This window comes from Hippoglossus hippoglossus, chromosome 6 (genome assembly GCF_009819705.1).
Source record: "Hippoglossus hippoglossus isolate fHipHip1 chromosome 6, fHipHip1.pri, whole genome shotgun sequence".
In the NCBI taxonomy this organism is placed as follows: Eukaryota; Metazoa; Chordata; class Actinopteri; order Pleuronectiformes; family Pleuronectidae; genus Hippoglossus; species Hippoglossus hippoglossus.
The window spans coordinates 5,916,296-5,940,020 of record NC_047156.1 but is presented as its reverse complement, the minus strand read 5'-3'; the positions used below and the strand labels follow the sequence as shown (position 1 = coordinate 5,940,020).

The 23,725-nt window shown below is 40.9% G+C and overlaps 3 protein-coding genes across 6 annotated transcripts; 2 read left to right on the top strand and 1 right to left on the bottom strand.

Annotated features, from left to right (window-relative positions):
• The first annotated feature begins 6,031 nt into the window (after window positions 1-6,031).
• On the top strand, window positions 6,032-9,883 carry LOC117763631 (protein FAM180A-like). 2 transcript variants are annotated; one of them, XM_034588902.1, is made up of 4 exons: window positions 6,032-6,235; window positions 8,476-8,573; window positions 8,674-9,013; window positions 9,638-9,883. In XM_034588902.1, the coding sequence occupies exons 1-3, from the start codon at window positions 6,082-6,084 to the stop codon at window positions 9,001-9,003; spliced, it is 582 nt and encodes a 193-aa protein (XP_034444793.1). In that variant the 5' UTR covers window positions 6,032-6,081; the 3' UTR covers window positions 9,004-9,013; window positions 9,638-9,883. The 2 variants fall into 2 exon arrangements, with proteins under 2 accessions (XP_034444793.1, XP_034444792.1); XM_034588901.1 differs by lacking the exon at window positions 9,638-9,883 and having other exon boundaries at window positions 8,674-9,147.
• zgc:110789 (Xan_ur_permease domain-containing protein) lies at window positions 9,043-18,545 on the bottom strand. 3 transcript variants are annotated; one of them, XM_034588899.1, is made up of 13 exons: window positions 18,379-18,545; window positions 17,890-17,968; window positions 16,977-17,111; window positions 16,354-16,511; window positions 14,710-14,869; window positions 13,176-13,357; window positions 12,616-12,736; window positions 12,143-12,299; window positions 11,788-12,041; window positions 11,467-11,631; window positions 11,279-11,387; window positions 10,691-10,786; window positions 9,044-9,862 (listed from the first exon to the last, which is right to left on the bottom strand). In XM_034588899.1, the coding sequence occupies exons 2-13, from the start codon at window positions 17,935-17,937 to the stop codon at window positions 9,606-9,608; spliced, it is 1,842 nt and encodes a 613-aa protein (XP_034444790.1). In that variant the 5' UTR covers window positions 17,938-17,968; window positions 18,379-18,545; the 3' UTR covers window positions 9,044-9,605. The 3 variants fall into 3 exon arrangements, with proteins under 3 accessions (XP_034444791.1, XP_034444790.1, XP_034444789.1); XM_034588900.1 differs by lacking the exon at window positions 18,379-18,545 and having other exon boundaries at window positions 9,043-9,862; window positions 16,354-16,457; window positions 17,890-18,004; XM_034588898.1 differs by lacking the exon at window positions 18,379-18,545 and having other exon boundaries at window positions 17,890-18,004.
• A 2,770-nt stretch (window positions 18,546-21,315) lies between these two features.
• On the top strand, window positions 21,316-23,417 carry LOC117763214 (homeobox protein aristaless-like 4). Its single transcript, XM_034588175.1, has 5 exons — window positions 21,316-21,927; window positions 22,036-22,092; window positions 22,178-22,326; window positions 22,854-22,967; window positions 23,168-23,417. Exons 1-5 carry the CDS (start codon window positions 21,732-21,734, stop codon window positions 23,333-23,335), a joined length of 684 nt encoding a protein of 227 aa, XP_034444066.1. The 5' UTR covers window positions 21,316-21,731; the 3' UTR covers window positions 23,336-23,417.
• Window positions 23,418-23,725: the final 308 nt, after the last annotated feature.

The following is a 23,725-nucleotide window of genomic DNA, read 5'->3' as shown; positions in this document are numbered from 1 at the left end:
GACCGAGTTGACATCTTACGTCTTAGTGAGTGGCGGAGAGAGAGAGAAAGCCATCAGAGCGATAAGAATCAGGCTTCTCTTTCAAAAGCTCAAGGTCGGAACCTGTCGCCCAGAAACAGAGACGTTCCGGCACAGAGAGACTGAGAGTTCACAGCAGCACTGGTGGCTCCTGGAGTCTGTGCTCGAGCTAAACACTGATGTCCGCATGCTAACGCTCACAATGACAAAGCTAACATGCTGCTGATGAGCAGATATAAAGTTCTAACATGTGCAAATTACCCCTAGAGGCAAAGAGGGAATATGATTAATTCTGCTGGTATCTTTTTGACCCTAAAACAATCAGTAGAGGATCGTCAAAGTCTCTTTAAGCACAATCCTCTGAGGATCATGAAGATCTGTACAAAGTTTCATTGCAATCCATCCTGCAGTCATTGAGATAACTCACCTATAGGCCGACATTGTCATGTAACTGTTGCACGGCTGAAAAGACTGAATAAAAAGTAAAAGAGAAAGAACTGAGGAACTCAGGTGGATGAGAGGGAGAAGATGTTGTGAAACAAACAACAGCAGCTGAAGGGGGCTGATATAATCTCCATTAGCCTGTGAAGGAGCTCAAATTAAAAGCCAATTGCCTTAATTGTAATGTCAATGAAATCTGGGTCTATTAGGGTATCGACTCCAAAGCCACATAAAGGTGGCAACGTCAGCCCCGTACAGCTTGGAGAGAATATGTTGAAACATGGATTGGGAACGTGTGTGCAGAAGCAAAGTGTTGAAAACTTCAATCCAATGCAACTTGCAAGTTAACCTCTTTGTCTGTGTAATATTTTGCAGGCAGTAAAACATTATGATCATTAAAAGACGATTTCAAATGTCTTGCCAGATGTGCGACACCACAGACTGTATATAAAGATGAACTGAAATAAAGCTCAAATATCCCCTGTTTTTATAGAATCAAAAAACTAATTACAACAAGATTTACCTGACAAATTAGCACTACCTGAAATAACAGACACTACAAATGATTTTGCGTGCACATGGCCTTCTTAGTTTGGTCCTGCAGCCTGAAACTGAGCCTCATGGTCACCTGCCCTGATTACTGAGACGTTACCACAGCTTAACGAGGATAAAGAAGTGGAACCAAACTTGCTTCAAAGAGATGGAAGAGAGGAAACATGTAAACTGATGTAAGTAATGAAAACAAATTATTTTTTCCTCTACACATTCTCCCTCTGATCCTTCAGGAAGACGACTGCCTGTAGATGGTCCATTTCAAGGTGAAGGTGGATTAGAGGAAGCAGCAGCAGCACAGAGAGCTGCAGAGGGAACGTGGAGGAGGAGGAGGAGGAGGAGGGTTCTGTGAAGAAAGCAACAGAAAGACCTTGGATTTACCATAAGTGACTACGGTGGATTTGGACGAGGATTTGCAGACACAGAGTATAGCTTTTCTAATAAACGTGCACATACACACACACAAACACAAACAAAGAAGTGGGAGAAGTGAGTGATGAGGGGCACGTTGGAGGCCCTGCCACTGCAGACGGCTCATCTGTCGTCCTCGGAGATAAGCGGAGGATTCAGGCAGGAAGGGCCCAGAATGTGAGGCCGTCTGTGTCTCTGTCTGCAGGCGCGGCGCTCCAGATTGAAATCTTTGAATAACCAGGCTGAGGGAAACTAAAAGCAATAACTCAAAACTGTATAATGAAGGATTTGCCTTTTCTTGTTCTGTGTAAACTCTAGGAAGCTTAAGAGCGACAATAATATATGAAGAACTTGTGCAATGTGTGTAAGTTTCAGAATACAGAAAAAATCGAATTCATATGGGTAAGGGTTATTTTTATTTCAATTTAAAATCATATTTCTATTATTATTTTCATGCATTGAAATGTAAAAACTAAGACTAAAAGTTTTTTTGTTTTATCCTTATGACTTAAATTAATTTTAAATTAAAGCAACACTTTCACAGCTTTCACTGAGCAACAGCGCCCTCTGCAGCCACACATGGTGATAAATTCTCTTGTTCTCTGTGTGTGAGCGATGAAGTGGTTTTCATGTCGAGAATAAACAAAGTCTATCGATGTCTGAAACACGACCAAACGGTGGATATTACCCATGATCCCCGGCTTCCTGAACCTGTAACAAATCCACCAAACTCGTTTCAGAATTCTTAATATTTAAAAGATTTCCTGGCTGAATATAAACGTTTTTTAATGACTTCTTAAGACTTTTAAAGTGATCCACAGTTCAGCTTGACTCTTCAACTTGCTGGACCTGATTCTGACAATTGAATCTGTGACTATGCTTCAGTTACATAGAGCAAGAATGTTCAAAGTGAGGAGTGGGAATCAAACAGGAAACATTTTTCAAGACATTAAACCATCAAAATAATTTAGAAGCTGCTATTTAAAAAAAAAATAAAGTAGCATAGTGTCGCTTTAATTTACTTAAAATAACAACCTTCATCTCCGATGGGGGAAATTTGGGTTTTAGATCAGCCCAGGTGCAGAGAAAATACAGCTAAAGTAATAGAATAAAATTTAAACAAAATGGGAACAAAAGAACAATAACACAGAAAATTACAGCAGTGCACAAAAGTTGAAATTGTCCACTGCACTTGTGTGAAATTGTTTGATGATGATCAAAACAGTTGCAGTGAATCAGATATGGTCGTATAGAGTAGAGTGAAAAGTTGTGATATAACATCATCCAGTAAACAGCGCGGTGTAAATATATAATGAATATACTAATTATGAGCGCAGCACATAACACTCCTACTCCAATTAATAATTTATGCATAATGAATGTGAAATTCAAAGTAATGACCTTTTGAGTTGGACCTGAACTGAAAATATTGCAGATTAATATATATTTCTCAGCCCGAGATGTCCATAGAACTCAAAAAGAGGAAAATACTTTGTATATTTAACACCAGATTCTCACCATCTGTATTTTATTTCCACACAATGAAAAGTATAAACTATTTTCTTTTTCTTTTCTTGCTCACACAGCATTTGTGTCTCAGGAGAGAGAGAGAATTTACCACCATGGCATTCGTATATATTCTCATCAGTCTGAGACAATACAGTCGCTGTCTTCAGCTCCTGATAGAGCTGGATCCTCGTTGCAACTCAAACCCAACATGTATAAACACGGGTCATTTGTCAAAAGTGCTGTAATTGTGTTCGGTCCAGAATCCAAAGTCTGTTCTGTTCCCACACTCCTATTTTAGGTCGTGATTTGGATGCAGTCCGTCTCAGAAAGTTACGTTCTGTCTGTAGTCTGCAGGGATTTCAAACTTCCCCACGCAACTAATTATGGTCATGCTAGTGCTCTTGTGCTCTTGTGTTCTTGTGTTCTTGTGCTCTTGTGCTCTTGTGCTCTTGTGCTCTTGTGCTCTGTGTCTATGAAGAACAGATGGACAACGGGTTCGACATGTCTGACTCTGTGATGTGTTACAGAGAATCCGTGTCCCAGAAGTCAGAAATGTTGAGTTAGTATCACTTGCGAATGGAGAGGGTGGCTCAAACGGATCATAAAGCGGGGTTGGCCTGAAGACAGCAGCGTACAGTTCGACTGCACGGTGACGACAGATGGTCGGTGAGCATGCTGGGATGTCGGCAGCACAACCAGGCTGTGAAGTGGCAACTCCCCAGTTTCTGGCTGCTATAGCAGAGAAAATGCTGATGTCTTGAAAAATGAAATTCATACAAGATTGTGTGTGTTTAGGACGAGATTCAAAAGTCCCAGCTTTCATGAATTAGGTGTATCTTTACCATCGTGTAGGCATTTTTATCTAAATCAGATCTGAAATCAAATAGAGATAAAATGTATATTATATTCACGTTACATACACAGTTCCCATGTTATCATCTTATCGATAATTAAGTATAAAAACCCAACTGAACATTTTGGCTGAGGCTGCTCACAGTTAAAGGAAAGTAATGCGGATAAATGCTACCATCTAGTGGAGAACCGGGGCTATTACAAATATTATTACAGATTTTAGGATCTGTATTGAAATTGTAATGTCATAGTATTTTATTATTTGTTCCCTAGCATGGCCATGATCCTACATTTCCCATGAAGCAACTGGATAACCTAATAAAAACGGCAGGAAATCCTTTTTAACAAAGTAGTTGTTATTATGTATTAAGTAGTAAAAGCAATGGTATAAAATCATAGGGTATATTTTAAAATATGGGATTTTAACTAATTTAATTTAATGTTCAGCTGTAAACGATGATCATACGTTTGTCTGAGCAATATGCACAATACAATATTTCACTCTATGATGAAATAGAGCCGAGACATAAAGTGAAAATGTACTGATTAAATGAGATATATGCTACTCTGGTATATTTTAGCATATTATGGTGCTGTTCCACAGCTGTAATAACAGTAAATTCTGAATTTAGAAACTTAAATCCTCACAATTTTGGTTCATCGGGGAAAAAACTGTACGTTACTGATGTTATTACTTTGCTCAAAATGCCGTCTTTAAGAAGCCACATGTAATGACACTGTCAGACACAGAGGTCTGTGGCCACTTACTTTTTTCTGTTGTGTAACATGCAGCTGTCAGTCTGCAGGCATGTCCTGTCCGCCTGTCTTGCATTTCCATAACCTCAAGTTCAACTCCAACATTATATACATCAGGGCCTCAGCGACTGACCGATTATCCCAGGCCAGGTGTTTGTCCTTTGTCCTTTTTATTAAAATTGGATAATGAAATAGACAAACCCTATCCGGTTTGAAAAAGGAAATTATTTGGGGGTTTGCAGAGGCCACAGATCTCTTCCCAGTGTCTGGATTCCCTCTGACCATCACAGAAACGCACCCCGAGGGACAGACGTACGGAAATAACATCTAGAAACTGTACGTGTGTGCTGTGCTCACACGTTGGCATCAGTGTGTGTGTGTCCAAATGGAATAAATAATTGTATAACTAGTTTTAAAACAAATAAAAAATGTTTTTATGTGGTTGCACTTCTGGGGACTGGTCCTCCGGCTAGTGGAGAAGGTGTGATGGTGCCAAGTGGTGAACAAAGTCTTTCTTTGTGGGGCCTGCGCATGATTTCTGTCCAGCACTTCACGAGCGTGAATTGTGTAATTACAAACAGCACGTAGCCTGGTTTTATGTTCTCTGAGTGTGAACTTTCCATATTTGTCCTCGTGAAGAGCACAAACAAAGCTCTTTCATACCGGTGAACAAATCCTGACTCATCACAAGTGGTCCAACCCACTGAGGGACTCATAGGTGCGTCAACCCAGCTCCCAGAGGGACAGTGAACTGTGTCTCTCACAGTTTCAGCTCTACAGCCCTGAAAGAGAAGCCAAGACAAATCTTAGAGGTTATTTTTGAAAGAGTATTTTAAAAGTCGGCAACAGCAACAAATGGAAAATCTTTCACACCACAAGCTGTTACCTGGGATGAACTGTATATAAAGAACAACAACACATCTCCACCTCCTCCCAATATCCAGCAATGAAGCCAAAATATTCCTGGAAACGAACGCTGCCCTCTTTCACTTTTCGAGCCAGAGTCTAATAATACGCAAAGTACAAGTTTACATATTTTTCTGAAGGCGACTAAATTACAGTATATATCCAAATTTTAAAAAGTTATGACTGAAAACACTGATGAGGAACATGAACATCAGCAGTGGATTTAGGGTTTCGGCTAAAGGTTACATGCATATAGTGTTATTAAGTTAGATGACAAAGATAAAGACTTTTAAAAGAGAAGATGAGAAAAAGATGAATCAGAAAATGAAAAAAAAAAGATGCTGCATAGTGATGAAGATGAAGGACAACGAGGTGTCATCAGCATGAAGCCGGTGAACGGTGAGTTCAGAAGACTGGAGCAGATGACTGAAAGTGATGAGAACCATCCGAACCAGCACTAAAATGCTTTCAGCTGGTTTTCAGAGAGAGAGAGAGAGAGAGCAGGAGAGAGATCAGATGTGGACGGGAGGGGGGGGGGGGAGGGGGGGGGGAACACAGTCATGCAGACAGACGGACACAGAGAACAGAATTGATGGAGAAGGAGTAACACGGCGACGCTAATGTGAGGCTGCAGGTATGCACAGTAAAGGAACGCACGCTGGGCGCTGTAAGGCAGAGACACAGGAGTCAGGAGCCGAGACACTGGACGCCATGTTTCCTCTGAGGCTGGTCATCGTGGGCTTTCTCTACTGCTGCATCAGAGTGGGTGTCACGCAATCTCACACTAAAGGTAATACAGAGGTCAGTGTTAATCTAGTTCATGTCTATATTAGATGCAAAGAGTCCAGTTCCTGCATGTGATGATTTTCTTTGTGTCCAATTAGAGCAAGTAGAATATCTAGTGGCGTTCTTATTTTTATACGTTTGTCTGAGCTACGCGAGAATTTTCTAACATTACTTCTGTGTCAGAGGTTTAAAAAATATTAAATTTAACTGAATCCAAATCCAACAGGCTTTTATGGAACAGTTATTGGATGATTCTTGGCTGAACATTGATTCACAGCAGTGGAATAATAAACCAGCAAAAAGAATGATCCTAATATTTTAGTTTATTTTTGAAACTTCAGTGAACACAAGGATTCAGTAATCGTATTTTTGCCAGTAGAATGACTCAGTGTGTTTATTCCACATGAAAACATTCCTACTCCCAAACATGGAGGAGCTCCACCCTTCAAATCAAATGTCTTTGGTTCTACCACTACCTCAGAAGACACTTTAGACAGAGACAGTGCAACAACTGTTTGGTTATGGGCAAAGTCTGTCTGAAATAATGAAATTCAAGGACTACTTAGGAAAACATTGCCAAGAAAAGCAGGAATCATCACTGCCCAGTACACATGTGGCCCTGACTCATGCCTTTGATATTGGTTAACATATTCCTTGTGCAGTTTACTGATGATATGACTAAATATGTCCACGTTCCCAAAATAATAACCTCTTATTGTGAACTGGAGCCGCCGAGCAAGTGGAGTTGTGCCGTGAGAGCAAAGCACAGAAAGCTCATAATCCTCATTAGTGTTTTACCCTTTTAGAAAAAAACACTTACATCAGCAGGTCGTGGACCATCAGTGAAACTACAGCCTGGCTCAAAGTATCTGCTCCTGAACATCAGATGTCCATTCACATGTTAAAGACCTTATTTAGTCAGCAGCCAAGCACCAGGGGGCGCTCAAAACGCTTTGGCTTCACTTTTTAAGAGCGGCGATGGCGTCCATCTTTTTTTACCCTCTGTTGCTGTTTAATGTTCCGCAAGGGATCAATCTTATGGACTTTGGTGATCTTCTTCCTCTTGTGCCCCCGTGTGGTTAAGTGTTGAATACTGTTAAATAGTTAGCCATGAAATTTGGTACAGACATCTTCCCCTTCGAGATGCACGACATACACAGTGACCTTCATAGTCATCTTCATAATATATGGTTTTAGTAGCACCACAAAATATCAACATGCATTTTATGCTAACACTAATTATACATCTTAAACTCTTTATATATTTCATTGGGTGAAATAGGTTTTGAGCCGATCCAAAGGAAAATGACGGAGTCTTATTTTGTTTAATCTTGTGACGAGATAATAACTTGATAATAACTTTTATTAACACGTTAATATCTCCATAGTTATTCATTGGCTAATGTTTTAAAACAGAAGTAAGTTGCTTTTTGTGGCTTAAAGAGCAGCAGGAATTCCATGTGATGAGATTCTAAGGTGTAAATAAAAGTTGATTAGCTGAGTTCATTCATCGTGTTGGCTGTGTTCATCTAAAGTCGTCAGAGACACGAACATTTTTAGTAAATTATCCTGTGCGCACATGATATTGACATTTATCTTGTGTAAGCAAGTTATTATGTATAATCATTATCCTTTTATGCGATGTGACATCACAGTATTTGAGTCACGTCTACTCGGATTCTCCCTCGTGCTCCAACGAGGGGGAGGGGACTTCTGACTCTGAGCTTTCTTTGACAGCACAAGCTCTGCTGTGACTAACGCCCGTCTCTAAATTGTGATTTTAAGGAATGCTGTGAAAATGAGGCTGGGTTTCTAAGTCCATGCACTGCATGTTGAACTCATCTGGAACCTGCTGTAACGTCCATGTGTTGCTTCCCCTTTGATTCCTCTGCCGACTTTGAAGTTGGGGGTCATGTCTCATCGCCTGCAGATAGAAGTCGTCTGTGAGGTCAGAGGTCTCAGGGTTTGACGAGTACAGCGTGTATATCACAGACTAGCTGCAGTATGTGTCGGTGATGGACCTGGGTGTCACATGTGCCAGAAGGTCAGAGCGAACCAGAGAAACCTGCATTTCATTGCATATAATCAGTTTTGAGTTTGCTATTCCCTTGACACAGGCAATCCAAGTTATAGAGGCCTGTTGGGTCCGTCACAGTGTATCACAAGACGAAAAACATGAGATCAACCTGCAGGGAAAGTGTTTGACGTTAATTTTCTCCGTTTCTCATATTCTGTGTCCACCAGCACTGTTCCCAGCCGCCAGCCGAACAAAAAGAGGGGCTGCAGACGTGGTGAACCCCACTTTCTGCAACTCCTCCGAGGATGTCCATCTATTATTTGAGGTGAATCTATCAACAAAGACATTATCAATATCAACAGGAGCAAAACCTCAAGATTGAACGATCCGTGAGAACAATTTCCTCTCTCTGTTTTTCCACATAGATCCTACTGACTGGCATTCACTTCCAGGCCAGCGGGGAGTTTTCAGTGAGAGACGCTGAGCTGGCTTCCCTCCGCAAGACACAAAACCTGGAGGTCATCTGTGAGGAGATCATCCCCAGGAGGCTGACGGACATTTTTAGGCTCGTCTCCGGCCTTTCAGATCACACTGGTCTCCTGCACCAGGATGATTTCGAGCGCACTTTGCTGACCTTGGTGTACATCACCCAGCAGATGGTCGATTCCACCTCTGAACAGCAGCGAGACGTCTGGGCAGAGTCTTTCGTCAGCCTGTACAAAGCCATCAAGCAGGATCTGACGGGGACAAAGTGAACGGACACAGGTACTGCGACACAACGGCTCTGTGATATTGATATTTTAATATGCATGTAGGAAAAAAAGATCAGTGGGTTGTTCTGGTTTATGTGAAGAGACATAAACCTGGATGCTGACGGCTAAAAGGAGCCTGAGAGGAAGTGTCACCAAAATGAAGTAAAGTGCATGGACTGATAATGAAAAGATCATTAAAATGTGGACTGTCACAGCAAATGTTGATTCAAACTTGAGGTACTATATATATATATATATACATGAAACTATACATTGGTTTTACATGTATGTTGAATTACGTCGTAATGAGTTACATTCACATGTCTTTTCAACGTTTGTTGACTAGCACCAGGGGGCGATCACAAGACTGACTGATGAGAGCAGAGGAAACTAATTGTACAATCATCATTATTGTGCCATTCTTATGCAAGCTGTCATCCGCAAATGTCACCTCGAAAAGTCATACTCGAAAATACTTTGCACCACGTTGTTGCAGTACAGCGTCCTTGACAGAGGACACTAGGTCCAGATTGAGCTGCCTCTGTTGGTATTGTTTTTGGAAAAACCCCCCCCCAAAAAATGGCATGCTGGAGCGAGATGGAAACTCAAAGGCCGACTCCAACAATGATCTGTGCAGGTTCCGGGTGTCCTTCCAGCGGCCGCTTGGGCTCCAGAGACCTGGTAACCACTCCAGATTTCTCGCCGGGAGGGCAGAAGGGTACGTACCGGAGCCACGGCGAAGACGACAAGTAGGAGCTGATGCCGAAGGGAAGGTTGTAGACTTCTCCGCTCTCCAGCGTGTTGCTGGAGTCGTCCTCGTGAGCCTTGTTCCAGGCGAGGATGCCTCGTTCATGATTAGATCCTGTTGGACAAGAGTTAAAGGTGTTTAATCATTCAAGTGCAGTTTACTCAAGGAATCAGATCACGTAGTGACTCGGTTTCAAGTACCCTAGAGGAAATCTAGTTTTGAATTTAACACTTGAAAAGTATGTCAAATGCTTGCACTTGATTATTTCCACTCTCTGCAAAATAAATACTTCTCCAGCACAATTCAGAGTCAAATACTCTACTTTTTGCCTCACTTAGTTATTAAAAACTTTCAAGTTTCAGTTCAATAAAACTAAAATATTAAACAAATAAAGTAGGTTGTGTTATTACAGGTTAAGTAATGTATATAACATAAATGTATTTTGATGCATCTGTGATTTTCCTCAGTAAAGTTTTTGATGTCAGTCTCCCTAACTTCTACGTTTTAGCAATATTACAATATTAATAGTATAACAGACCAAAGTACTAAATGGTTGCTTTGAGAAGAATAGCAGAGGGACTTGGATTTTTCTATAGTCCAGTGTTGCTGTGTCAGGATCAAGTGAGGAAGCCTATCTGCTGACTCACTGCTCACTTTTGTAAACCTTATCCCCATTTGAACGGCTTTGACCCTATTTTTTAATCGAATCAACACAAAATAATTAACCGTGGCAAACTCAACACTCAGTCACTTGATGGGAGATAATGATCAACGCTGGAATAACGTGTGACCCGTTTTATGCTCTGGTGGATCTCTGGTTAAGAGTACTATGTTCTAAAGTCCGTCACAGAATTGTGGTTACTGGCTCTTATGATCAAAAGTTAAAGATGATAGGATACAGATTACGTAGAAAATAAAAAGAATACAGTAACGATTCAGTACCTGGTATTGTGTTGTCCAGAATGAAGCCAAAGAAGCCTCCCACAAACATGCTGGTTGTCAGAAGCACCTGCAGCACCTGGTCTAGCTCCACCACACCTGAACACAACACAATGCAAACATTTAAACATCTGTTCCAAGAAATAGCTTCAGGAGACATATTGATTACTGTAGTGGAAAATAACTTAGTGTGGTTGAAAAGTCACTTTTTGTATACCTGTCTGAGACTTTTATGACCTGAACTGTTTGTGAACTGAAACCTGTTTGGCCTTTCTAATACATTTGTGACCTTTCTATTACTTATTGACTGTCCAAGGACTTCTGCTTTATCTTCAAAGGAAACGTATGCAAATCAGTTTCCTGTGTCTTATTCCCTGTCTCAAACTGCGCCGACATAACAGCCTTAGTTCTCCTATATAAGATCCTTGCATTTGACTGATCTCCATCAACACTCTGAGATCCCTGTGACTCTCTGTGTTGATCCTTTCTGCAGAAAGCCCCTATTAAGATGCACAAAGACAAATTTGGTAATCCAGCCTCGTGTATTCTAAGATTTCCATCACATTACATAATGAAACTTTATTCATGCACCTGTAGCAATGGTTCTGGGGTTCTTCAGTATCCAGTTGGGAATGACCAGGCCAGAGAACATGGAGAAGCCGAAGATGAAGATGTTTCGAGATGAATTCATATTTGCATACTGGAAAAGGAAGAAACAAGAACGTTTTAGTGCCACTGTCACGTGATATTTAGTTAATGAAGACTGATGTTGTGTGTACCTGCAGATTAGACACTCCTGCCGCAGAGATGACCCCAAACATAACCATGAACATTCCTCCGATCACTGGGGAGGGAATAGTGCTGAATATGGCGCCCACTTTACCAAACACACCCATGGCGACCATCAACACGCCACTCGCCACTATCACCATGCGACTGCCAACCTGCAAAATCAAGACAGAAACCTGTTAAAACTAGTTGCATAAACATAATATTTTGCAGTGTTTGCTCAGAGATTCATTCTTATTCAATATATTTTAAGAGGAAAATTGGTAGTCACGGTAACAAATATCTTCCAGCCAACATGGAGGTTCACATACCTTTGTAATACCGAGGGCTCCAACATTCTCGCTGTATGAGGTGGTACCGTTTCCTGTTCCCCAGGCCCCGGCCAGCAGACAGCCTATTCCCTCGATACCGATACCCCTGTTGATGGCGTGTTTAGGAGGAGGCGGAGCCCCAGACAGCCTGGCACAAGCATGGTAGTCCCCGACAGACTCTATCATGGAGGAAATCACACCAGCGAGGATGCCAACAACTCCTGCCATGCTCACAGTCGGCACCCCCCACTGACCTAAAGGAACAGAGAATCACAAAGTGTAGCATGTAATTCTTTTAATCTATTCTTCCTTACTGTTGAAAAGTCAGTCGAGGAGTTTTTTTGCGACGTCTTACCTGGGTATGGAAAACTGAACCAGGGAGCTCGGCTCAGAACATCTCCCTTCAGATCCGTGCGAGCCAGATAACCGTACAGGTTCGGATCTGCAGGTAGCACATTGTAGCTCGTCAAAATATAACAGATGAGCCAAGACAAAGTGATTCCAAGCAAAACCTGTGGACACGTTGGGGGAAAGAAAATGACTTTCATCATCTTGTCAAGAGGTTTGAAGTTAAAGGTTCAGTGTGTAGGATTTAGTGACATCTAGTGGTGAAGTTGCATGTTGCAGCTGAACACCCCTCACCTCACCCTCCCCTTCCAAACAAGAGAAAACAACAATCTGTACAATTTAGATGATTTAGACATGAGTGAAAACATCACTAGGATTATTTTATGTTCACTTTCTGCCAATAGGTCCCTTTCACCTAAATCTTACACACTGAACCTTTAAATGCATCACTAGCAAACAAGAAAGAGTAGATATACGTACAGGGAGAATCTGAAAGATGTAGACACGGGATGTGTGCAGCTTCTTATCCTTGCTGTATGTAGGAAAAGGTACAGGTACGTGACGGAGGTACTGTGAGAAGAGGATGATCAGTCCCGTGGTCCTGTGTGTGAGAGAGAAGAGTTCAGTGTTATTACAGGACTGCACCATGTGTAGCTGAAGCTGTGGCTGAGCAGGTTCTCAGGAGTTTTAATAGGATTTCCTGCCGTGCAAAGAGATTAAAATTTTACAGTTGTGTAGTTTATTAGTATTTTTAAAACTTGGCTTTACTCTAGGAAAGGGAGGAGACAGATTTAACACGACCTATAAAACATGTTTATGTTAAGAAAAATGCATTAAAGTGGCACAAGCTCCTTTTTCCACAAGTAGAAAAAAGTATTTTATTAATGTGACTAAAACTGGAAAAAGTTGTATTACTCACTAATAAATTCAGAAGTTATAATAAAGATTATAATGTCAGACTTTTATTTGTATCTCTATGCATTATATCTGCTGGAGCACCAACAATCCCACTCATTACAAGCTCTGTGAGTTTTACCCACATGGCAGAGATGCCCCAGTGGTTGCCAGCGCTCGTGCCGGCTGAGTCAAACAGAGACAGTCCGATGAGGGAGATGGTCGGAGCGATGGTGAGAGGCCCGATGAAGCGCATGAAGAGACCGATGAGGCCGGAGAAACCAACAAACACCTGGAACAGCGAGCCCACCATGATGGAGCCCTGGAGCTGGAGACAGACACAAGAAAGAAGACAAAATGTTAGAAAAAAACACATTGTCATAAACATTTAGCTGATTACAACTTGGTTGGTTGGTTTGTCAGCAGGATTACACACAAACTACCAAATGGATTTCCATGAAACTTCCATGAGTGCGTGTAATGTGCTGCAGCTTGATTAGATTTACGAGGACTGTTGGGGGTATCTTCTTGACTTAGTGCCCTTCTTGTTGCAACTGTGTGTTCGTAGGTCTGCTTAAGAAGCTATAGTTAAGTTTCTCACACCAGAGCAATACGTGATTTTCCACCACAGACAAAGAAGCATCAATTTGTTTCACGATCAGATTATTGTAGGACAAATAAAGCCTGGTGTCCAACTCCAACACAGATAATTCAACTAGCATGACCGACCACAACAACAACACTAGGTTTGCGTGGCTAATGTTAAAATGTTAGCATGAAGTAAGCGTACATTGTTGAACAATGTTTGCTTCTTTTCATCCGAAAGGTCTAAAGAATGAGCATTTGTAATTTGTTCCACTCATCAGTTGATTGTGGAGGAAAAAAAATCATGTTTTTAAAGTCTTATTATGATAAAACACAGTCGCAGAGAAAGGTAGAAATGGCCCCTTCAAGCCGAAAACCTCTGAAACCCAGTCTGTGCAGATTGAACCAACTTGATGACGCCAACAATAATGAACATGCAGCTAATAATAATGCTGATGCAAGATTAGCAGGTGAACTAACCGGCAGAGTCGACTAACACAGCTGCTAATGTCGCACAGGCTACTTTCATTAAACGCTGAATCACGAAAAAAGGAGAACATCTTTCAGATTATTCGTAAACAGTTGTTTGGTAAAGTACGACAACAAGTCCTCCAGCTTGAACAACGTCAATGGTCACTTGCCGGTATCCTAGGCTATGACCTATCGTAAGATTGTTGTCATCATCTTTTGTAACTATTGTAGGCTACGACCTCTATAAGTGGAGCATCGGAAGGCGGATGAGGCCGTCGTCCTCATCATAAGAACAGTCACAGATAACACTAAAATGTATTATCTTCCAGTGTAAAAGTGTTTTTCCGTGTTTATTTAACGTGTCCATACAGTTTGTTGGGCACACATCCAAAATCCCAAAACCTCCTCCAGTCAAATTTGGACAGCCACGTGAGATCAGCAGACAAAATGTGACTACAGGTCAGGGTGTAGTGATGATCTCTACATTTGATGCGTTTAACCTTATCTGTGTAGATATGGTCAAGGTGGATTAAGAACAGTCAGACATGGTGTCAAAAGTGGTTAATAACCTTTCATTAGTAAACAAACTAGGTTAAGAAACAATAAATCATGGGTTTTACATACTGCTCTCATCCGACTCTGCCACACTTCTGTAAACTCCGGGGAGGTGGAGTTGACCAGGCTCGCATTTTGGGTCCAAGCGGGGCATTGCCACTCCGGCATGGACAGCATTGCCATGGAGGGGGCCAACAAGGTGAACGTGCCACCTTGAAGGATGGGCAGCCTGGAAATAGAGATGGTAAAGCTTCATCAATTCACATCAACCTGTAGCAGAGGCAGAATTTCCTGATTTACAATGACAAGTGCAACAGCCATCCCTCACAATCAGACAGGATGTTAAACTAATAAATACACATAGCTAGAAAATCTCTTTTAAAGGATATGTGCAGTGTTTTCATCCAAAGGGACACAAATAATTAGTGTTGTTTTCTTTTAGTTTCTCTGGAACATTAAACAAACCAACTGTTTTCTCTTACAGCTGACCTCCAGTTATTTGGAGAGAAATAAGAAAGTGTCAGTGGTGCAGTGGAATTTGGATTAAGCTAGAACAAGATTCCAAACATAATAAGATGGAAATTCTTTCCCTAATCCTGCTGTGACACCGATATTCAGCCAGGCCGAGTCTGCACACACTTAGTGCGGGTTCAGAGCTCCAAAACATGGTTTAGTTTTGTAGTTATCGAAAAACAAAAACATCTAGATCATGTCAATTCTCCTGTGTACCTTTATCTGTGTGCAAATTTTTGTGTAGGTTGTTTATTATTTAACACACTGTGAGACTTATGGAGAGTTTCTGTTTAGGCATTTTACAAAAGACTTTTTCTGCATTACATATTGTTATCATGCTGTGACATTAAGATGCAGTTCCAAAGTAGGGTAGAGTAAAAACACTGATGAGGCCAATAACAGTAAATAAAGATGGACAACATGTCTACACCATGAAAAAATAAAGCCAAAATATCCCTGCTTCAAGAGCAGCCATCTTGTGCTAATGATGTCATGTGGAACCAGAATCTGATGTGGAGTCAGGGTCCTGCTGATGCATCTGCTCGACCAATCGCAAATCAGTCTCATCTGTCAATTGTAATGTCGTGAAAATCATAAAAACAATCATAAGCATGATAAGAAAGAACCAAGATGACACAAAGTATCTTTGGGGAAAACTAATTTGTCGTGTACTTATCATGTACTTCAATTTGTCCCATCTACTAACATGGAGGAGGCGAGGTTTATGACATAAACTACAGCCAGCTACCCCGGTGCTTCACTTTTTTGGAGCACTCATGTTGTCCATCTTTATATACAGTCATTGGTTGGAGCCATTGTGGCCCAATCAACGCTCAAAATACCTTGATGTTTGGAAGCATCTTTATAATCTCTTAATAATCCCTCATATCCTTATATTCAAAGCTGTGCCCACTAACACTGAAAAATATTCTCCTGTTCATCTTTAATGCGAAACAGTTCAAAAGAGATTTAGAAGCAAATCTGAGAGGTTGTTTTGTTCTTCTCGTTAATTCCACTTTAATGCCTCCTGCTTTAATGCTGAATTTCTCTGTTGAAGCACAAACCCCCGCACGGCACGAAAAAAGCTTAGCCAGCGAATTAAAGTGAATTAATCTTAGACGGAGAAACCACTCACTACGACCATCCTACCAACTTCATCACCTCAGCGTCCCACAAGCAACTCACTAACCACTTCCTCACCTAATGCCGAAGGTGACCTGCAGCAGAGTGCAAACTCCAGACACGAAGAAGATGGTGCTGATGAGGTGGCTTTGGGTGAGGCCGTCATGCTGCAGGCACAAGCCCTGAGAAAGGATCAACGGGATGGCGATGATACCTCCGAATGCAGTCAAGCAATGCTGGTAGAGGGAAAATCACCAGAGATACATTTATTTAACGGATGATGCACAAAGGGAAAAACTTACCATAACAATTGATTTGCTTTTAGGGGATGATTTGCATGAACAGACAGATAAATAACACATACTGATCTTTAAGTTATTGTAAGATGGACATAACTGTGTAAGGGCAGTAAGTGTAAACCCTATGAAATACATTTAAAATAGAAAAGGAAATTAAAATGTGCAAATACACTGTAACTCAGAAAGTCAGAGCGGCTAAACAAAGACAACAAACTTGCTGCTGACTCATCTGCATGTGAGTCAAATTTTCACAATCAGAAACACATGAAAAGAAGAAAAAAAAGAACTGTGAAGGAAACATCAGACCGAAGCTCTCATGTTCGCATTGCACGCTCTGTTATATAACGTCAGAGGCAGTGTCACATCCATGGCTCCTGATCAGGACGGGACTTTCAGACATACCTGGATCCCTAGAACGATGCACAAGTACCACGGAGGTACATCTGTCACACAGTACGCTAGCTTATCTCCATCCTGGGAGGAGGCCAGGTCATCTTCACTTTTCGCGTCGGGCAGATCACGAGAGCGTCCTTCAAGCTGCAGTTGATCAGACAGAAACATGCATGTGAAATGATGGCACGTGGGGTTTTGCATTGTGGGATTCTGTTGTTTTGGGAAATGGGTCAAATCTCCCACCAGAAAAAACTACTACAGAGTTTAAGCATTTGCTCATTATAGTGAGGCAGTGGGATCAAATGCCTGTGAGCTCATGACACTCCAGCAGCCGTACAAGAAGATTAATGATTGCACAAGACTAGGTCTGTGACCAAAAAGCCACGGTCACATGAGTTCACTAATTTTCAATAGTAGGATTACGTGTTTCCTGTCAGGTCTGAAAACAACAAATTCTTTCCATAAAAGTTAATGATTTGAAGTCCTGAAGATTATTTCAGTTTATTCTTCAAAGTACCAAACCACAACAAAGAAAGACCTTTTCTTCTTACGTTTCTCCGACTGAACAGGCGGATTTTCAGCGTGGAGGAGCTGGAATGTACACACGTATCCATGACGATACTCTGCTCGATCATCTATGTGCTGTCAATTATTAACTAGTATAACATTTACAGTATTATCTGATGTGTTACATAAAGATTTAACAAAAATCCAAATCTATGTTTTATCCATTTCAGGGACGAGAGGAGAGACAATTCACTAAGTCATAGATTTACAGCTTTTTTCACATTCACACAATTTAAAAGTATATCACTGTATTTTTATATGATAATAATGCTGGAATGTGATGATCAACTAAAGTGGATAAAACAATAAAACAGTGTTTTACATTTTACAATAATTAAATAAAAGTTATACTCACTGCAAATGCATAGTTGTCAAGACCATTACTGTCCTTTTTGGGAGCCATGTCAGCGTCAGCCTACAGCCTCGGATGTCGTCTGGGCAGGAAAACAACACAGAAAAGTGAAAACAACCAGTCAGAGGGGAGTGGACATGAACATGAGCCTGACGGAGAGAGGGGAGAGAGCTGGGATGCAGGAGGACGGTGGGGGGTGCACAGTCAGAAAGGAGCCAAGTTCAGACATGAGACTGCCGTGCTTGTTAATTGAGTCCCACCAGCAGCTCATGTGAACCAAGTTACGACAGAAGCAGCAGCTGACCAAGCAACATCCAGCAGGCAGGGGAAATTCCTTTCCTTCCTTTTTTTTATCTTTCGCCCTCAAACACATAGATTTGAATCTTGATGCTAGAATCCTTTCAGACGCCTGAAGAAGAAAACCTTAAAAAAAAATTATAAATCACTGAAAGTGTTGTTCAGTGAGCGAGAACCCTTCAAGACAGTACTTACTGTTTTCCTGTGTTTGTTGTTTCCTCCACCGTCGAGGCAAGTTACCAAACAGCCTTAAGTCCGAGCTCAACTGCTTCCCTTCTAACTTTAACACCAAATATTTGTTTTGCGAGGAGACACTACCACGACTATCACGTTGGCAAACTGTCACATGGCACAAAGCACTCATTGACGTCGGGTTAATGTTCAGTAAATGTTAACTTCATTTCCTAATTTACCGTAAAAGCTCTTCTTTCTGCAAAATGATATTAGATTAAATTGGATTATTACTCTAAATTAAGAGTTTGATAGCAGCCCCCATCTACTTCATTAAGAAGCCCTGAAACTGTATTCCTAGTGCAGCAGAGGACATTCAGAGTCACACACTGTTGGCATCCGAATCTGGGTTTGTTTTTCACATCCTCTGTCACAGGATTGATAATCTGCATCTCTCCTTATTCCAAATTCAAGAACCAGGTCGTGAACTGGCAGCTGCATGATACCAAGAGGAAGCAAAAGCAACACCTTAACTTATTTTAAGGGACAGTCGCATCAACTTTAACTAATCGCATCTAACGACCAACCAACCATTGACTGTCTGACTTACTGACCAACCAACCAAGCAAGCAACCAACCATCTAATCAACCAACCAACCATTCGACTGACCTAATAACTGATTGACCAACCAATCAAGCAACCAACCAACCATCTAATCAACCATTCGACTGTCCGAATAACTGACCGACCACCCGATCAACCGACCAAACAACCAACCATCTAATCAACCATCCAACAAACATTACCATTTGTAGAGCCTTGCAACAGGTAGATTTCAAAATCTCGTGGAAAACTAGCAGTCATTCAGTAAGAATGAAACCACTACTGATTATTGTCTGACCTTTAGTAATTTGATTTTCTTTATTACTTAAGGAACCAGAAAAGTTAAATGTCCAAAATGTATGTTTAAGTGACAAACAGTTGGAAGGAATATACTGAGGGGAAGCTTGAAAATAAGTACTAAATTAAATAGATAGGAAACTGAGCTCACGTGAAACTTGAAAAGCAAAGAGAGAAGCAGGGCTTTGACATCATGAGGTCTCCTGGGTGCATGTGACTGTGAGCAAAAACACTTATATCATGTAATGATGGAGATTTTGGGCTATTTTGCTGTTATATAAATGTAAGAACTCAGTTCAAATGTTCAGTGTTTATTTTACAACACTCTGGATTTTCCCTCATACTCTGGCTCAGAAATCTCCAAAACTTTCCATTGTTTCGCAATCTCTATTCTTCAGGGGGTTTTATGCATTTAACATTCAAAGCCTGATTTGCACAACATGTGCAGCAAAATTTGACTTTTCATGGCTACTGACACAGATGTTATGCTTTATAAAGTAATAAAAGCAGATTCCCTAACTTACCTTTGGCTCTAAAATGCCCCAAAAAACTGAAATATGAATTTTATGCTTGGCTTTATCCACAGTTCAGACGTCTGATCTGGAAATGTATACAAATTCTGGTTAAATAAGATTAGCATTTTTAAGCTTAAAATTTGAGAAAACTTATACTACAAAAAAAATATTATGGATAAGTAAATAATCCACTATTTCATGTTGAAATCTATTATTTGAACATTTTCTCTTATTCGCCTGTAGTGTCTCACATAAGAAGGATCCATCACATGTCAGGTAGTGAACACAGTTTTCTTATAATTTACTTTGAGGCTCGGTTTTTAAATACTATGTATGTACATGCTAACAATGGTTTAGTTGTATTTGGTTGATCTGGGAGTGATAAGCAGTTAAGACTTTTTATTTCATTAATACAGACAAATCAATCGACTAACTTTACATCTTTAATCCTTAAATCAGGTAGGAACCTTCTTTCTATTAAATCACAACCTATTGTGTCCTTCACATCAGTTTGAGGTCAGACAGTGACTCAGGCTCACATGATCACATTAAGCCGCAGAGACAGAGAAATCAATCTGCTGCAGCGTGAGTGAACGGAGTAAAGGAGGAACTTCTGCAGATTAATGTGTTGCACATGTAGAAATTAAATAAACAAACTGTACTGAACATCCACTTCACTGAGGGACACATGTCAACAAAAGAAAAACAAGACAAATCTGCATTTTCTTGACAAAAATATCCTTTGATTCTCGGTTTGTTAAAAACCTTGGCTGAGGTAGCATCTCAGCTTGTTGATTTAATTAGCTGTTAAATTCCCGTGTCTGTTTTTATCGTTTTGTTGTTTTGTCCTGTTTGATTACTCACTGACCACAAGTGACTCAAGCAGGTCACCGGTCTGTGACTCATTAGTGACGAGGGAGGTGGAGAACAGCGCCACCTACAGGATTTACACTCGTGTTGCAATGCAAATGATTTGTTTTGTTTTATGAAATAAATTATTGCATCACAGCACCTACAGCTTTCTGTTCACTATGTATGAGGAAAATTAGAAAGAGCAGAATTTTGATTTCTATTTTCCATTTTTAGAATACATCAATGCTGCTGAATATACATTAGAGCTGTAATTTCAAGGAGATTGACACTATATTGATATAATAACAATTAATAAAAAAGCTTAAGTTATTAAATACAGATAATTCCTGCTATTACAAGCTGTGAAAAAAAGGCTTATTTACAAAGTCTGATCCTTTAATATACAGTAGGACATCAAACCACTAGATGGAAACGTCCTGAACTAATTAAACATGATCTCCCTCACCACCACCAGGAGGCACTAACAGCTCGAGCTCTCACTGTCCCCAGGAGGTGAACTTGAGTGTGAGAGGGCAAACTGAGGCTAAGGCGATAAAGATTTGTCCTCCAATAAACCTGGTGATAAGAACAAGAAGCAGTCATTTAAATACGTATTCAGGGTTTAATGTCGTCTAGGTTGTTAATCCAGCTACAACACCACAAAGACTTTGCCTGAGATGTATGAAGCAAACATTTGTTCTTGTGCTTTTTGTTTTACAGCACAAGCAGAATTTGTTTAAAATATAAATCTGTCTGTGAGGAGCTGATAAGAGCAGATATGACATTATAGAGCATGTTCCCATATTTACAATGAGCACGCCTTGAATTAACAGCTCCCGAGGGAAACTGGAAACCTTGACATGAGTGGATTCTGACTAACGGTGTTCTTAGAAGTTTAGGCTATTGCAATGCAGCCTCTCGCTCCTCCCACCTGATGACCATGTGATGCAGGTCAAACACAGGCTGACAGGAGAGAGAGAGAGAGGACAACCCCACTGTCCTCACCTTACAGAGAGAGGACGAGAAGAAGAAGAAGAAGTCAGAGAACAGGGGAAGGTATTTTATTTTGAACTGCTTCTGAAGTCATTAACGGTGATAAATCCCTGGAAATGTGGAACAGAGGAGATGCAGAGAAGAACTCCTGCGTGGATCAACTAAGGGATTCTCAGCCATGCAAAAAATTATCCCATTCCATCGAAGCGATACTGAGGAGGCCCACGTGTGTCCGAAAGGAGAAGAGAGTTCACCGGAGCTGGTCCGTCATCAAGGAGAACACCAGGGAATCGACACAGCACTCGTGTACAGGTACGTTTGCTTGTTTTTAAAACCCTTTTTAACCCTTTAATTCTGAAATACGATTCTGAATAATCGAAATATTTACTTCAATGTTCCCATTTTTTACTCTGTCTCTAGAACCTCCACAAACCCGACTACTTGAGGAGTCTCCAAAGGCCGCGTCAGACTGCATCGGTGAGTGTCGTGTGCTGAAAAGTAAAAGAGGAAGAGACTGTTTGGATTCATAAATGATGCTGATGATAATGATTTTGTTTTACAGGCCAGAGGAAGAAAAGGCAAACCAGGGTCACGTTCACACCGTTCCAGGTGAAGGAGCTGGAGAAGGTTTTCCAGCAGACCCACTACCCAGACGTCAACACCAGAGAGCAGCTGGCCTCGGGTCTGCACCTCACCGAGGGCCGGATACAGGTAGGAGCACATTCAGCTCTGGAGTTGTGATGGTTTTTGTTGGTTTTGTAAAATCAAGATTTCTCCAATGTTCATATATTGATGGGTGACTTTTTTTTGCGCCACACTCGTGTAAACATCCAAAGGTGTGAAATCCATACATCTATACCTTTTCTTATCATCGTGGCTCTATCCACATACAAGCAATCACATTCGATCTTATTTCGTAACTGATTACATTCTAACAAGAGTCCGTTCGTTAATCTAGGGCTGGTAACAGTTCAGTGAACGCTCTCAAACAGTAGCCTGATAGTATTAAATAGACTAAATAGAAGCATCAATACACCTAAACGTACATATCACTACGTGTTAATGATTTTCTCATGATATCTGTATCCTTTGTAGTTTCAAAGGCCGCAGGCAGGTTTCTGTACAACTGATTGTTAATTCTGTATAAGTTCTTTTTTTAAGAACAACACATATATTATTGGCATTTAAAAATATTGTGTGCATATGTAAATGTGGGTGTTTGTTTGTGTGCGCTTCAGATTTGGTTCCAGAACCACAGAGCCAAATGGAGGAAGGCCGAAACCCTGAAGGACCTGGAGCTGATCTCCAGGCAGCACGTCCAGTCCGTCAGTCACGAGCTGCAGTATTATGAGGTTTTAAAAACATTAAACTTCCATTTTAATATAAAACTAACGAGTTGAAATGTCCTGTGTGTGGGAATTTCTAATGAAATCGCTTGACTGGACAAATAAAAAAGCTTGTTACACTGATTAAAGCCGTTATCTAATTGTAATTGATCGCTTGACGATTGGTCGGGTGTTTTTCTCACAGATTTCTCTCTCTGCCCTGACAGAAGCCTCAGCTGCAGCCGGTGTGCTGGCTGCCGTGTTGCCTCCTGAAACCTCCTCACCCCCGGCTGCTCCCCAGAACGACATTAACACCGTCAATGCACGTGCTGACCAACACACATTCCCCAGATTACAGGACTCTCTATTTTGATCTGCTGGGGACAGAAAGATAGTCACTATTTTTACGCTGATGACACTATTCTGGTTCCTTGATTACTCGTGGTACAAAGATCGCACTGACTTTCTAATAATATGCTAAATGACTTTTTTACGTTTACTCAATGGTTTGGTGTCTAAATGGGTTGTCCACCTGATCTACAGTTTGCATGTTTTGCATTTTGTTCATTTACTGTTCATATACTATGACCATTCTCTGTCTGTCGCCCTTTCACGTCTAACTCTGTCCTACCAAATAAAAGCCTAAAAAGCCCAACAAATATATATAATTTAAAGAAAAGGTGAAAATCAGTGTTGACTTGGCTACTGAAGCATTCAGGTTGGACCTGGTGATAAGTCTGTACTGGTGTATTTGTACAGATCAAGGTTTGAGTTCCTCTCGGTAT